The following is a 17,016-nucleotide window of genomic DNA, read 5'->3' on the forward strand; positions in this document are numbered from 1 at the left end:
GTGTGTATGAATAACAAATGCAGACTCAAAGTTAATGCACTTCATTTATTTTGACAGTGAACAGAAGGAAATTCAACAATAAAAGAAATTGAAACCTACTGCTGCAGAATTGCAATGAAATTACAAGCCCAAATGAATTCTGTGCTCAAATTAAAATCTATTTAAGACTATCTTTACACTTAATGCCTTGAATTACATTTGTTATTTTAATTTAAAGCCATTGTAAGGATAAATAAAAATGGTAAATTACTTTTATAGTAACATAATTATAATTTTTAGATCTACATAATTTTCAATAAATAAATAATTATATTAAATAATTTTTCTTGGGGGCTAATCACATGGAACTGGCAGCAGGAACTGTGGCACTTAAAACAGACTTTGAAATATTCCGCTTACATTTAACCAAATCGCTTCAAAATTGTTTAGTGCTGATGAAAAGGTTTGAAGGGATGCTTGATAACTTTAATAGTGTTGTCAAGTTGTAGTCAAACTGGAATGGTGGCATATATACACATTATATGATTAGGGTCAAAGTTTAAAATCAACGCTGATTTGTTGCTGGGCACATCATGCATTGTTTTCTGAAAGCCACCAAGTGGAAATGGACCCATGGTGCTTGGGCCCATCATCGCTGCTTGCAGCTATATAAAACATTTTTTTTTAAGTTTCGGGGCATTTGGGGCACTTAACATGCTCAAAAACTCATACAATTTTGTACAAGCATCAGAGCCATTGGCCATTTGAACATATATAGATCTCATCAAGCTGGACAACTTTCGTGCTGACAGTCATAAGCTCCGCCCAACAGGAATTCAGTCATTTTGAATTGTTTGAAAAATGCATGCTCTGGAATTTGAAATCCTCCTCCTAAGGGATTCATGTTACAGGTACCAAATGTGGGCAACATCTTGCCAAGACACTGTCGATGCTAAATTGCGAACCAATTTTTTAATATCTTGAACAGTGTTGCAATGGCAACGTAATAAATTAACGTTAAAAAAACAAAAAAAAAAGGAAACAGGAAGTTTCCAATCTCTTCTGCATGCATCGTGTGATTTAAATCAAAACTGAGCTGTATGTTTGGCCTTGCGGGCTGATCACATTGATGTGGCTAGTGTGGGTCACGGTTGTAGCACCACCAACTGGCGGAAGGAAGTGTGGCACTTTTAATGGACTTTAAAATATCCTTCTTACATTTACCTGAATTGCTTACATTTTTTTAATAATGTCAAGACAAAGCAGATTTAAAATTCGAAAGGGATTCTTGATATCTTAAAGTGTTGCCATGGAAATGTATTAAATGTAATTTTTCCTTTTATGTATATTCACATGTTTTTGAGGTACTCGGCATGCTTGAATTTCTTGAACAATATTACACACACACACACGTCTGTGAAGAAGTTAATACACGGGCGTGGCTGGGGAGATCTGTAGCACCACCTTTTGACAAAAGTGGTGGGGTCAGTATCTTCTACAGTCACCAACCTTGCTACATGTATTGTTCTCATCAAGCAAGACAACTTTCAAAATTACAGTCATTAGCCCCGCCTAACAGGAAGTCGGCCATTTTGGACTGAATGTAAATTTTGAATGCTCCTAGGGGATTCATGTGATTGTCATAAATTTTAGACAACATTATACAAAGACATTGAAGACGCTAAACTGTAAACAGATTTTTGATATATTGAACAGTGTTGCCATGGCGAGGCATTAAAGGAATGGCCAAAAAAAAAAAAAAAAAAGGGAAACAGGAAGTGTCTCATATCTTCTACGTGCAATTTAGATCAAAATTGAGATGTATGTTTGGTAATGAGGGTTGATCACATTGATGCAGCTATTATGGGTCACGGCCAAAGCTCCACTAACTGGCAGCAGGAAGTATTGCACTTTTAATGGATTTTGAAATAGCCCTCTTGTGTTTACATGAATTGCTTCAAATTTCTTTAGAATTAAGTCAATATACCGCTGATGCAAATTTGTGAAGGGATATTTTATATATTAAATACTGTTGCCATAAAAAGCCAGACTACAGTTTGCAAGTGCACATGGGGACAAAGATCTTACTTTTTGGATTAATGTCCTCTGGTCGGATGAAACAAATCTAACTGTTTGGCCTTAATGACCATCGTTATGTTTGAAGGAAAAGGGTAAGGCTTACAAGCCAAAGATCACCATCCAAACCGTGAATCATGGGAGTGGCAGCATCATGTTGTGGGGGTGCTTTGCAGCAGGAGGGACTGGTGCACTTCACAAAATAGATGGCATCATGAGGAAGGAAAATTATGTGGCTATATTGAAGCAACATCTCAAGACATCAGCCAGGAAGTTAAACCTAGCTTGCAGATGGGCCTTCCAAATGGACAATAACCCCAAGTATACCTACAAAGTTGTGGCAAAATGGCTTAAGGACAACAAAGTCAAGGTATTGGAGTGGCCATCACAAAGCCCTGACCTCATTCCGATAGAAATATTATGGACAGAACTGAAAGAGCATGTGCGAAAATTCCAGCAACTTATTGTGGAAGGCTACCCAAAACGTTTGACCCAAGTTAAACAATTTAAAGGCAATGTTACCAAATACTAACAAAATGTATGTAAAATTCTGACACACTAGGAATATGATGAAAGTAATAAAAGCTGAAATAAATAATTCTCTCTGCTATTATTCTGACATTTCTCATTCTTAAAATAAAGATGGGATCCTAACTGACCAAAGATAGGTAATGTTTTCTAACAATTAACATTGCAGGAGCCCTGCATTCATCACGAGACACAAGCACAGAGGCAGACACACGCATTCAAGCACTGGAAAGCTGCCGGCTATAATCAAACAGCTCACGGGTAGCGAATTTAGTCAGATCAGGGAATTTACATTATTTTTACAGTTGACAGTATCACTCCTAGCTAATCATGGCTGCACCCTGCAGTCTATAAAGCACTGTGCTGGACAAACGTCTTTGGCTGTTGCATTTTAGTTATTCAGCGTCACATGAAGGAGAGCTGTGTTTTGTAGATGCCATTTCAAGTCTAAAAGATCAGCATTTAAATATGCATCTTGAAGTGAATTTCTCATTTAAATCAGCCATTTTAGTTTTTATGACTATATGGGTCATGTTCATAGCACCACCACCTGGCAAAAATAAGTGTGAATCTTACGTGTCCAACATGCATTGTATTCCTAAGTGGAAATGGACTAGTTGTGCTTGGGCCTTCATCGCTGCTTGCAGCTATTTTTCTTTTGACGTAGCAAAAAATTATGGTTGATTTAAAACTAGGTGGTATACAAAACAGAACCACCAAACTATCGGTATTATAAGGTGTTGTTGTAAATAATCGGATATTGGTATCAGCAAACAAATTTTGTATCAGTGCATCCCCAGTGTGAACCCTGAAATGAACAGAGGTTGGTTGCCTTGCAAGTGAGTCTATCTGACTACACTAGAGATTCCATAACACACAACACAGAGTGGCCTGTTGTTTCATCCCAGCAATGTTTCAATTGTATTATAAGGATGCTTAATAAACACCCACCTGAACAGTCTTGAGCTGCTGGGCCTGCAGTGGTGTGGAGGTGCCCAGCAGCTGACTGGCCGAGCTCACAGCCTGTACTCCTATCATAGGCTTCCCTACAGTGGTCACCATTTTGATCTGCGTGGGCTGGGCCTTGCCATCTCCTGTGCCCTGGGTGGTGGCGGGCTTGTTCCAAGAGTGGGGCAGGGAAAACATAATGGGCTGCCCTGTTTTACTGACCCCAGCAACCAGGAGTTTCTGGCCCTTGCCATCCACAGCAGGGGAGTTGGCCACTTTGTTGATGATGAGTTGGTGGTTGGCTGGGACAGTAACGCTGGAGATTTTGGGGAGGCTCTGGGTCACCGCAGGGCTGGTGTGTTTTGCGAGGGTGGTTGTTGTAGCACTGGTGGTGGTGGTGCCAGTAATGAGGCCGGAGGGAGCAAGGAGTTGGGCTCCAGAGCTGGTGCTGTTCTGAGCATCAGTGGATTTCGGGGTTAAATGCATATCTGATGTGGTGGTTGTACTGAGGCTGACGATTTCAGGCACCTCTGTTTCCATAGGAACCTGAGCCAGCTCTGGTTCAGATTGGGGAGTTGGAGCAAGATGCTCACCAGGGAGTTCCTCTTCCATAGCGATGGCCTCTGTATCCATGATCTCATCAGGGAGGCTGTTGAGCTCAGGTGATACCACATCCATCTTGCATGAAGTTACTGAAAACACATTGAAACAGAAGAACACAAATGTCAGAAATAGGCCTGTTGCTATTAATAATCATCATGTAATTGCGGTTATTAGACCTAATTGCGATTATTGTGCACTCCAAATTCCAATCTCCAATCACATTTTACTGTCCAAATAAGGAAATTTTAAGTGAATACATAAATTCAATGAGCATTTTTGTTTGTGTTTCTCATATTCAGATGTTATTGCATTATGTGAGCACTCAGAGCGTCTCACTTAGCTGCACCACAGACTACACTCAAGGACAGGGTATACTCTGTTTTTCAGCATTCTGGACCGCGTTGGATTTCAAAGTATACTCTTTTGATTACAAGGAAATATAAATATGTTTGGCGCTACAACTGCGTTGACACTCTTTTAGTAGTCAACGGCTGCCGCATGAGCCAACGATGCACATAGATGAGGGCTGTGTGCGTGTCGAGGAAATCTGGGCCTAGCGCGGACTGTGGTGATGATGGAATTTGCATCACGCTTATTGTGTGCAGAGCGATCAGCCACCCAGACAACAAAGGTATACTTTGGACTTTTCAAAGTATACTATTTTGACAGCTAGCAAATACGTTCGAGCTTGACACATGTGTACTAGGACTGCTTTGTGATACTCTTTTGCTACTGACAATGCACATGGAGGAGGGATGTCCATGTGTTGAGAAGATCTGGGCCACACGTGGACAGTCCGCACAGACTGTGCTGATGACAAAATCTGTGTCATGCACAATGTGCAGAATGATCACCAACGCAGTCAACCGAAGTGTACTTTGGGCATTTCAAAGTATACTATTTTGACAGCGAGCAAATACGATCGCGTTCGACGCATGCACACTTCAACTGCTTTGTGAGACTCTTTTAGTACAGTGAATGGCTGCCTCATGTGCCGACAATGCACACAGATGAGGGCTATGTGCGTATCAAGGAAATCTGGGCTACGCTCCGACTGTGCTGATGACGAAATTAGCATCACGCTTATTGTGCGTGGAGCGATCACCAGAGTAGACAACCAACGTATTCTTTGGGCTTTTCAAAGTATACTATTCTGTCTGCATTCGACACATGCGCACAACAACTGCTTTGTGAAACACTTTTAGTACAGTCAACAGCTGGCGCAAGCACTAACGATGCACACAGACGAGGACTGTCTGTACGTCCAGAAAATCTGGGCTAAACACAGACAGACTGCACAGAATGTGCTGATGATGAAATCTGCATCATACATATTGTGAGCGGAGTGATCAGCAACGCAGACAACCGAAGTATACTTTGGCCTTCAGAGCATCTCCTGAAGAGTACTGGAAGCGCAGTGATGTAACACCAAACTGATTAAAAAAAATATAAAAGCCTGGTATACTTCTTTTTTCCACATTCCAGGTCAACCGCATTGCCTTTCAAAGTACACTATTTTGATGGCAAGAAAATACAAAAAATTTGCATCATGCATACTGTGCATGGAGCAATCAGTAACGCAGACAAACAAAGTATACTTTGGCCTTCTGAGCATCTCTTGAAAAGCTTGTAGAGCTGTGATACACGCACCGTCTGTGGAAACGTGCCGAATGGGCTGCAACAAGCTCAAATGGAACGCCACGTTATGCAGAACGGACCACAAAACGGCACTGCAATATGCAGAAAAGGACAGCGAACACCCCCTCCCCAAGATTTGGGCCAGTTTCTATGTAAAATCCCAGGCCAATTTCTCTTCCCAGTCCAGCCCTTAAGTAAGGATGTTAATAGTGAACGCAAAGTGCTCTGGTTTCACTTAAATGTAACTATTGGGTAATGGCAAATGTTCGTGGTCATTGCAGGCTTGTACACACAGTGTTAACACACTTTTGTGACACACAAAAGTCTTTCAGTCTTCTTTCATGAGAAATAAGGGCTCTTGGGTTTAGTCGGAGAGCCTTAAAATAGCATGTGAAAGTGAATAACAATAATAATTTTAGAACAAAAATATTTAACTATTGCATAAAGTAATAGCTATTCAGCTTGGCTGAGTTCTAAAAACAACAGTATAAATGTAAATTGGACCAACACTAATGTTGACCAAAAAGAATATATTTTAAGTGCTTAAGTTAAAATATTAATTTTCATGACAATACATAAGAGCTAAATGTAACATTTACCATTCCCTTTCCGTTAACAATTCTGATCTTCAACTAAACATCTTTTGTGTGCCACAGAATACATACATCCAGGATTGGAACAACAGATAAGAGTGAGTAAACTATTCATATACAGATGTTAAGACACAAAAACCAAACTGAACAAAAATACAAGCACATGAGAATGGCAGCTAGTGAAACAGGGAAAGACAAGATTGATTGACCCAATTTGCATGAAACAAAATCAATTTTACAGCTTCACTGCTGTCTTTTCAAAGTAATGTGAAATAAAAACGTCATACAAGACTAAGCAGCATTTATTATTCTTATTATTACGAGAATAATATTAGAAGATGACGCCTAATTTATAGAAATGCCCATGTTAAAAGCATTGCATTATAAATGCCCTTATTTGTGGACAAATATCCAGCTGGAACACAACATGAGCGCAATACTGACTGCAGCAGTCAGGATTGAACCTACAGACCCATTAAGCACAGCTGCGACCATATTTTATGTCAAAACTGTTCCGCTACAGTGGACTGGCGGGCCATTAGAACTCCTAAAACAACTTAACACTCGGCTTGCGACGCAACCAAGGAGCGTTTTAGTGGCGACGCGTCATGCTTAGCTGCTATGAGGCTAACTAGCGCAGGAGCTAACCAGCTGATAATACACAGATATAGATTTAAACAAATGCGGTCATGTCTAACATTGGCTTTACAAATCTGATCATCAGCCATATACTGCTAGTACTCTTCGTACGGTATTTCGCAGAAAATGACACCATCACTCAAAATACACTTTTGTATTTGCCCATATTCCCCAAATACGACACAGGAAAGGCTGACTGAAACTGATCAAACCCATTAAGGTATTTTTGCACGTCTATGCAAATATTACAGTCTTGTCCTTTACCTCAACAGTTAATTCTGTGAAAAGCTAACAGGACAGTCCGTCAGTTTCCACATAAAACTGAGTTTGTTGATCCTCGACGTGCTCTCTTTCCTGTACATTCTGTTGCCATGGAAATATCTTTATAAGTCACTTTAAGCGACATTCAAGTAAATAAAAAATATGATGTTAGCTTATTTAAGTTGTGCCCTGTTAAAGTGACTTAACGCGCTGCGTGTGTATTTCAGGCCGCGCTTGGATTTCGAAAGATCCGCCATTTTCAACTCGTCATCAGTTCAAACATGAGAATCAGAAGCGTCCGAAAACACAACAGACGTCCAAGCTCAAAATTATTGTTTTGATATTTCAAACTGTTAGTCCTAAATTGTGAGGGCTGGGTATAGTAACCTATTAGGATGGAAACAAGGAACAGTGTTCTACTTGACCTACAAGACCCCTTCCAGAATAATTTTGACACACATTCATTGTTTCCATTCAATTAAATTACACAATTCGCAACCATATGTATGAAATATATCGGTGTGTGTGTATATTAATTATAAATAGTTGGTTCAAACACCAACTTGTCGTTCAAAAATAAATAATTTATTTGGATAATAGAGGATTAAGATACTTACTTTAAGTTAATTACTCGAATCAATGCATGATAATGGCTGCATAATCCAAAAATAATAGCGACGGGAGGGGTCTTTCACATCGAAACAGTTCTATTTAAACATTATTCTATTTAAACTTGCGCTAGATTTATGTTTTTAACCGTTTTTCTGAGTCTCGCGCTGAATAACGCGTCTCGAGACACATCTGCGTTCTGTACTTACGTTGCGCTGCGTTTAGCTTTTATATAGCGCAAGAACGCGTTCGGTCTCAACCCCAAAGCGTTCCACGTCATTATATGCACATTGCAAAGTATACAAATAAAAAAAAATTACACGTTGATCATGTTGACTTAGTCGAGCCTGCATGCACCTACTATTAGTATTAAACGGCAATGTGTAATATAATGAAAATGATGATCGACAGATATAGTGAGGTCAAAAAGTCTGGGATTAAAAATAGAATGCAATTTAGAATTAAACTAGGTTTTTAAAGTTTTTTGTAATTCTGTCAAATTACATTGTAGTCCTTTGTGAATTTTCATATTTCTTTGCATCCAAATTTCAAAATGTAAGCATTTTCACTGGTGGTCTCAGACTTTTGGGGGGCAGCAAGTTGCTGTCATGTACTGTCAAGTCAGTCCTGGTCCCTGGTGCTTGCTAATATGAAAGTACTGCAACAACACATCAACCCTGGAGTAACCGTCAGATCTGAATGGGTTAAGTTACAACACAACATCGTTCATTTGTGATCGCAATTGGGAATCTTAACTCCTCTTAAAGGAAAACAGAAGGCTGACCGATACACACTGTTAGCAGCTTGGCTAACTAGCTGAGATCATATTGCGGCTCGCTGAATACCCACCCGAGCTCAAAACACTCTTCTTACTCTCTGTCGAGATGTGTATCAAAACGCTGTTCTCAAATCCTCAAAGTTTTCGACTCGTTCACGCACTGCTCAGTCCAACTCGATGCTGCACCGTTCCGATCATCCGCTCTCAGACGAAGACGATTGTTTAAAATACCGCGCCGAGCGCCATTTCACCTCTAACATCCCATAATAAAGCCACGCCTTCATAGGAAACAACAAATTACGTCACTGCAGAACTTCCGCGCACGTCTCCTCTACTACAACGTGATTATTACCTCAGTTATTATTACATCAAAATATTTAGTAGTGAATGAGGAGTAATATCCCTTAAAATAATACAAATATTTAACCCAACAAAGCACTTTCTTGGAAGGTTTAAAAAAATATTAAAATTGTAATTGTTCGTTTTGTTTGTTGCAATCTTAAACTGTGGCTGTAGATTCTAGAATTATTGTTGACTAATTGTTTAGCAGTTTTAATTTGTGTTGTGAATTTTTTTTATGATAAGAGTATTGAAAATCTGGCATATTTCATTAATCTTATCATTATATTGGTTAAGTTTCACATACATTCTGTAGATGTAATTTCACCAATTAGAAGCCTCTTTTTCTGTTGCTCTTAAAAAATTGGAATTAGATAGAAACGATCTTGATCAGTACTAATAAGAAAGCTATTAAAACTGTGGATTGCACTTCTTTTAAAAAGGTCATGACATGAGGAATTACATTTTCCTTGATAATTTTCATTTAAGAGGTCATCATACAATAAAAACATACTGAACGTTTCAGAAATCAAAACGTCCTCCTCACTGTAAAAAGACCATTTGTTGAAACCTTTTGTTTTTGAGCAATGATATTGAACAATATCATGCATAAACAACATGGCAACAGTCGGACATCATTGCAATATAACAATGAGATCAGGTGCAAAAGTGCAAAAATAAAATAATAAATAACAAATAAATAAAACCTAAAAGCTAGGGGTTGTTTTTCAAATCATATTCTTCTATTATATCAAAATGTTTTTTGCATTTTTATTTTTCATCATTATAAGGACATTTGTATAAGAAAGAAACCATATTGTGAAATACAGAAAACCTGGGTTTCACTTTCAAATATTTAGATTTGTGTATATCAAATTTCCCAAGAATAAGGATCTTCTTAACCAGAAAATCATCTTTGTTGCTGTTCATAACAAGTCAATAGACAATGTGCTTATGAGAGAAGACTCCAAGAAAAGGAACATGAATATCAAGCCATAAAGCTTCTACATACATACAATGGAAAATAAATGATCAGTAGTTTCAATATTATCACAAAATACACAATTACTAGATTCAGTTCCAAATCTTTGTTGTACAAATTCACTGGAAGGAAAAACATAATTTAACATTTTGAAATGGATTTCCTTAGCTTTGGGAGTTAATGGTAATTTTAAATAATTTGTTCGTAAACTGTAAATTGTTTCTTTTGAGGAAAACTGTGAAATCAAGTTTCTATAAACTACAGTAGGGAATAAAATATCATCAAACATATTTCTGATAGTTTTGTTTGGAAATGTAGTGTCTTTGAAATCACAGCCTCCAATTAAAAGTGATGGGAGACACAGGGTGGTGGGATTAGAATTGGAAAGGAATCCTTTGATTAGACATATAATAGAGTTGGGGATATCTTTGATTATAGAATTTAATGTGTTCAGATATTACAGGTTATATCTTATTTAAGACAGAAATTCTCATATGATATAAAACATCCTCTGCTACTGACTAAATGAAGCACCAACCAGATACCTTTCTCCACCTAGTCCTTATTATACAGTGATTTGTTTCTTATTGTGATATATCTATTATTCCATATTGGGGTCTTGTGTGGCGTGACATTCTGATTGTATAAAAGCTTCTAGTACAACAAGACTTGCTGGTGAATCTGGGATATGATATGGATACGTTGGGAGTGAAATCACATAAGTAAAAATTCTATCCAACCCAATTTTAAAAAATATTCTCAAGGAATATGAAACCAAAGGTTGTTGTTATTTAGAAAAGATTTGAACCAGTTCATTTTCGGGGTACAATTTATTAAATCAAAGTGAATTATTGTAGACCTCCATTAGTCAACTTTTCTATTTTAATGTAATGAACTTTCTTTCTCCAGATATAATCAAAATTAACCTGATTCATTTTTTTAATCACTTTATTTGGAATTGCCAATGAGTATGCAGGATAGATGCACCTTGATAAACTATCTATTTTAGTTGAAAATATTCTTCTCAATAAACTAATATCCCTCAATAACCATGAGTTATGTTTAGTTTGGCATTTATCAACTACTTTCCACAGGTTCATATTTTCATGTTCAATTGAGTCTTTGGAAATATATATTCCTAAATTTTTCATTGTGGATTTTATAGGGATGTTATAGTCCTCGGTTAACTGACACTGATGAACTGACACTTGTTCAGATTTAATTTTAAGCCAGAGGCTTATTTTGGGAATTTATGACAGCTGCTTCATAAAAATGGTAGTATCATCAGCTAAATGGCTGATGATTACTGGTTGCCAAAAAGCCTCTAATAGACCTATGTTTGAATTTTTAACAAAGAATGCACAAATAATAATAAAAAAATAAAAATAGAAAGCAGCTCTTTAGTCATTATAAAGAGAAATGGTGATAAGGGGAAACCCTGTTTAACTCCACGTTTGATAGAGAATTGGGGTGATGTACCTCCTGGTAAGAAAATTTAACTATTTACATTTTCATAAAGAGATTATAATGCTTTTAAATTTCTCTCCAAAACCAAATAAACTTTAACAATGGAAAATAAATGGGTGTTCAATTGAATCAAATGCCTTAAAGAAATCGAGAAATAAAATAAAACCATCATCGCCTATAACATGTCTATAATCTAAAATATCAAGCACTAAATGCATATTATTGTGGATGGATCTTCCTTTTATAAAACCAGATTGAGAGACGCTAATAATGTTTTGTAGGTATTTTTCAGTCTGCTAGCATAGATAATAGTTAAAATGTAGTAATCAGTTTTTAATAAGGTAATGGGTCTAAAGTTATCCAATATTTTGGGGTCCTTATCCAGTTTAGGGATTAAAGTTATTACACCTTGTTTCATAGTATGGGGAATGTCATATTATCTGTTGCTTCTTTTAACATAACAGAGAAATAATCTTTTAATAAGACCCAGAAATGTTTCTAGAAATTGGCAGTAAGGCCATTGCTATCTGGATATTTAACGATAAGTTGTATACAGCTTTATCCAGCCCATCAGAGGTAATATCAGCATCACATAACAACACACACTCATCATCCATCATCTAAGGAATTAGATCTTTAATTTGGCTGAAGAAGGATTCAGCATCATCCGAGGAAAAGGCTGAGGAATATAATTGTTTATAGAGAAAGACAGCTTCCTCAAGTCTCTCTTGGCTTCGTTTTTCTAGATGACAAAAAAGAGGTGCTTCTTTCCCCTTCCTCAATCCAATTTGCCCTGGATATTATGAAGGCTCCTTCAGCTTTTCGAAGATAGATATAATACTGTGTAGATAGCAGAGTTTGTAGCTTCTGTTTATCATTATCAGTGAGTGATGTCCTGTTATATTAGTTGTTTCTATCTTTAATGATGTTAATTTCTGTTAATGTGTTGTTTCTACTGAGTGATTTTCCAAAATGAATAGAGAATTCTCTCATTTTAAATGTAAGGAATTTCCATTTAGCAATATAGGATGTTAGAGAATTGTAATGTTCTGTAACGATGTTGCTGTCACTGGCAATGACAAAGACGATGGTTAAAAGAACCTAAGTGCAAATTTATTCCAACGTGTATCCAAAAACTCTAACTACAAACATGAAGCAAACATTAACATGAACTTGGCTTGACATAGACTTAGCTTGACATAAACTTGAAACTCACAAACAAAGTTATATTCAACAATACCTGACAATGGAAAACATGAGGGTACATGAACATGGGAGAACAAATGACAAGGATAAACAATAAACACAAAGAACTCTAAACAAGATAAGAAGACAATCAACCTATCACATGACAAGGGAACCACATTAAATGAAACAGGAACTAGAATTTCTAAATAAAAGACATGAAAAACATGAACCAACAAAATACATAACATATCCCCCCACACTATGGGGAGGCTCTCGACACCCCAACACATGAACAAAACTCATTAAACATGGTATAAACCCAAAGTTCTGTAGGGAGCTGGGGGTGGGTGGGGGTGGGGGGTCTTGAAGCATGACTAGGTGAGACATGGCATGGGGCTTGGGTTGGCAGAGTCAATGGAAAGAGGGGCCATGAGAGGCTCGATGGGCGGAGCTGTGGAAAGCAAGGCAATACCAGGGAATACTCTCGGTGCCCGGAGAGCAGCCGACAGCTCAAAGGATCATGGTGGAGCGGAGAACCGAGGTAGCTCCCAAGGCTCGGAGGACAGAGGTGGAGCAGGTGGGACTGAGCTGTAGGAAAGGATGTCCCCTGTGGAGCTGCAGGCTCGGATTGACGAAGTGTAGTTGTGGGATTGGAGAGCTCAGGCGAGGGACCCCGGAGAAGCTGATTGGCTGAAGGACCACATTGGAGCCGAAGGGATATAGAACCAAGGTGAAGTCCATGGCTCAGAGGGTCTAGGCAAATTCGTAGGTTCGGAAGTTTGATCCTGAAGAAGCATCATTAGGGTGTGTACAAGGGCGGGAACCATCTCTAGGTCCAATAGCTCAGATGTAGCTATGACATGGCTTGGAACAGGCTCAGGCATGGCTGTGACGTGGCATGGAGTAGGCTCAGGCGTGGTTGTGACGTGGCATGGAGCAGCCTCAGGCATAGCTGTGATGTGGCATGGAGCAGGCTGAGGATCTGGGGCAAAAGATGGCTCTAGCTCTGCGGCCATGTCGTGGAAGTCTGGCTGGGCGGCCATTTCTTTTAAACTAGATTATTAAATCCATAAACATTTATCAGAAAAATATATTGTTCATCAAAGTTCAAAACACAAATATGACCGCTATTGCCTTTATTTCATCCTCAGGTTTTGAGTGCATTTTTTGTAACAAAATAAAATTGGCTTTTTCGCCCTTACAAAACAATAATATTGATTTTCTCTTAATGTTGTCTCTTAAGCCCCTAGCGTTAAGTGAAATACAAGAAAAAATATTATTGATAACAAAAAACAAACGTAACTGCAAGAGAATGCTAATGAGGCTACATCTACATTAATCCAGATACATTTGAGAATGGCTGTGGCAGGGCGGAGGGCGGGGACGGGTCATGATCATACACACCGGGTCCCTTATCAGGCAAATGAAGCCTCCGAGAGGGATAAAGGCCGATGACAGACGGTGGTGCGACGAGAGAGAGATAGTTTACGGACATGTCTGTCATGTGTGTGTTTGTTCAAGTTTATCATTAAAAATATTATTTATATTATCAAGCAGGTTCTCGCCTCCTCCTTCCCATTGATCCCTTTACAATGGCATTTTCGTTTCAAAACGCTCTCCGTCTACACTAGCATTTTCAAGTGTTTTCTTAATGTTGCTCGTCCAACATATAAAAACGCTTAAATCATGTCACTGCGCATACGGAAAATCCCAGTTGCAAGTACGGTCTGAAACTCAATTGTCCTCGTGTTCCATCACCGGACACCAATTCCGAGTAAACTTCCCTTCGCCTTTGAAGGAACGCAATGTGATGGTTGTACAAAGTAACATTTATTTTTAACAATGCTATCAAAGTGAGAATCAAGTACAACAGCGCCGCTATAACACGCCCGCTATCTTGATTGTTTTGGTTGGCTAGATCAAATGAATGCATCATATGACAGAAAATACATCATCATTTTCAGATATATAAATTTTCACAGTCCACACTACAATGTGAAAACTGCGTTTTCAATTGTATCCACTTTGGAGTGCATTTTCAAAAAGCTCAGTTTTTGTGGAGAAAAACGCTGTGTCAGCGTGGACAGAAGGCCAAAACGGAGAGAAAAAGATGCGTTTTCAAACGAAAACGTATTAGTGTGGACAAGGCCTGAGTCCAACTGAAAAGGCAACAAATATAGAAAGGAAGCCTGAAAAAAGGCAAAGTCCATTCATTATACAATAATTGCATATACAGTATGCCATGCATTCTGTCTAAACAAAACAAACCAAAGACCTTTTCAATACTTAACCCAACAGGCCCTCGTCAGTATACCTTACTCCTAAGTGATTCCCCAGCACCGCCTCTGTAGAACGCACATTTTCCGACTGCTCTCGCTTGTTGCATCTTTGGCCACAAAGCTGCCTGCATCTCCTTATCACCCTTACAGAGATCTTCGAGGAAGCCGATTCCAAGTTCTTTGCAGATGATGAGATCCTTGGTCATCCGCCACAACGCATCTCTGTGTATTCTCTGAGTGAATTGAATGATGACATGTCTTGTTTTGTTTTCTTTGCATCTGCCCATGTGGTGAACCGAATCCAGAATGTGGTTTATGTTTGGGGACCATGATTGGCAGATTTTCATCAGCAAATCAGCAACCATCTCACGTATATCTTTACCTTCCTTTTCTTTTAATCCACGAATCCTAAGATTCCAGCGGCACTTGTACCGTTCTAGTTCAAGACTAGTCCTTTAGCTCTGCATTGTCTTTCTTCAAAGCCAATATTTCTCGATCAGTAGTTTGTAACTGGGATTTGCAGTCTTTCATTTCTGCCATGTTGAACTAGACAGTCTTAGCTATGCTAGCTAGCATGAAGGTGTTTTTCTGTATCTGGGTGCCATATGAATCCACTTTGTCAGTTAGATGCTTTATAGCATCCAATATGGCATTCATACCTTCTTTACCCTCTGACCCATTGTCTTTTCTTTTAGTTGTTGGAGGATTCTTCATTGGTGAGAAGGGATATTTTCTTTTAGACTTTTCGGTGGAAACTTCCATCCTTACAGCATAGTCATGGCAATCAAATACCTCGTTGCAGCAGGTTACAGCAGAACTCTTTTCGACATCATGGTGCACTTTTTTTCAGTTATTTACTGCTTAAATATTAGAGGGCATATAGTCAATCAAATGGGCCAAATAATGGCAAATGGATAGCGAAACACAAATAAAAACTGAGACAAGCCAACAGAGGTCAGAACACGAGGTGCACCTGATCCACCATCTTGCCGGAACCCCATTTGTTGAAACCATTGACTGTAAAAAATATGGACGAAACCCCTTCGCTCTTTTCCATTGGTGAGAACTGAAGCCGCCAGTGTCCCGATATGGCGCTGACATCTTGGGACTTGAGTCTGCGTAGTTGCGATTTCGGGACCAGACCTGCGCAGTAGTGAGCAGGAAGTAAAGCCGCGAAATCAAGGCCCCACCCTCACTCTTGCTGAATCAATCGCAAGCACACGCCCCTGCACTTTTGACTTGTGACTTATGACGGTGTGAAATTATTAATTATAGAAATTTAGATATTAAATTTAAAGCTCCAATCTCCTCAGTCCTCCGAAGATCCTGAAAAAAAGTCAGTTGGTGCTTCAGTGACTACTTCGCTCAGAGAACCTGTCAATCACAGCTGTCAATCATGATGTCACAGCACCGTTTTTATAGCATTAAATAACTAAAAACAAACTTATTTTGAAATCAAACACTTGAAATTACATCAACGTGATAGAAACTACAGTAAATGACAGAAACTATCTTTGGAAAAAAGATATGTGAAGTGTAATTTAATAGTTTAGTTGGTCTCACGTCCCGTTGAATAACATTGGGAGGCGGGGTTTATGACCTATACTAGGACCAGTCACCGGGGGGCAATCGAGACGTTTGGCTTCACTTTTGAGGGCTTGTGCAGCACACTTGGTTGAAACCAAGCTGCCAAAATGACTCATTGTCTACTTCCTCCACATTGTGATGTCATAATGTCATAGAGTCAGGAGCCAATCATAACAGTGGGTTTACTGTCAAGTCTTACAGGAGAATCAGCACCAAAACTGCTTACAGAGGGTTAGAATGAGTGTGGAAAATTATCATGTTTTACAAATATATGACAGTTTTTTTTTTTGTTGTTGTTGTTTTTTTACTTATATTATATTATTATTATTAATTAGAGTTATATTATAAGTGAACCTCAAGGAAAATATTACAATAATAAAAAAGGCATGTCATGTCACTCATTTATTTTCTCCTGATTTCTGTGTAATAATAAGGTCACTTGCTTAAATGACTGGCGTCCTGTTGCTCTGACCCCCATCATCAGCAAATGCTTTGAGAGGTTAATCAGAGATCACATCTGCT

At 38.6% G+C, this 17,016-nt stretch overlaps 1 protein-coding gene across 3 annotated transcripts in view; it reads right to left on the reverse strand.

The window, feature by feature from the left end:
- lin54 (lin-54 DREAM MuvB core complex component) overlaps positions 1–8,897 on the reverse strand; it is a 34,364-nt gene extending 25,467 nt beyond the window's left edge. For 2 of the 3 annotated variants that reach the window (XM_052116755.1, XM_052116753.1), the window contains exons 1-2: positions 8,724–8,897; positions 3,535–4,223 (exon numbers count right to left, since the gene is read on the reverse strand). In XM_052116755.1, the coding sequence (XP_051972715.1) occupies positions 3,535–4,209 (675 nt within the window). In that variant the 5' untranslated portion in view covers positions 4,210–4,223; positions 8,724–8,897. Of the gene's footprint in view, positions 1–3,534; positions 4,224–7,268; positions 7,397–8,723 lie in introns of those variants that run through there. The other variant, XM_052116754.1, reaches the window with a different exon arrangement.
- Between the last annotated feature and the right edge of the window lie 8,119 nt (positions 8,898–17,016).

This window comes from Xyrauchen texanus, chromosome 44, assembly GCF_025860055.1.
Source record: "Xyrauchen texanus isolate HMW12.3.18 chromosome 44, RBS_HiC_50CHRs, whole genome shotgun sequence".
Taxonomy (NCBI): Eukaryota; Metazoa; Chordata; class Actinopteri; order Cypriniformes; family Catostomidae; genus Xyrauchen; species Xyrauchen texanus.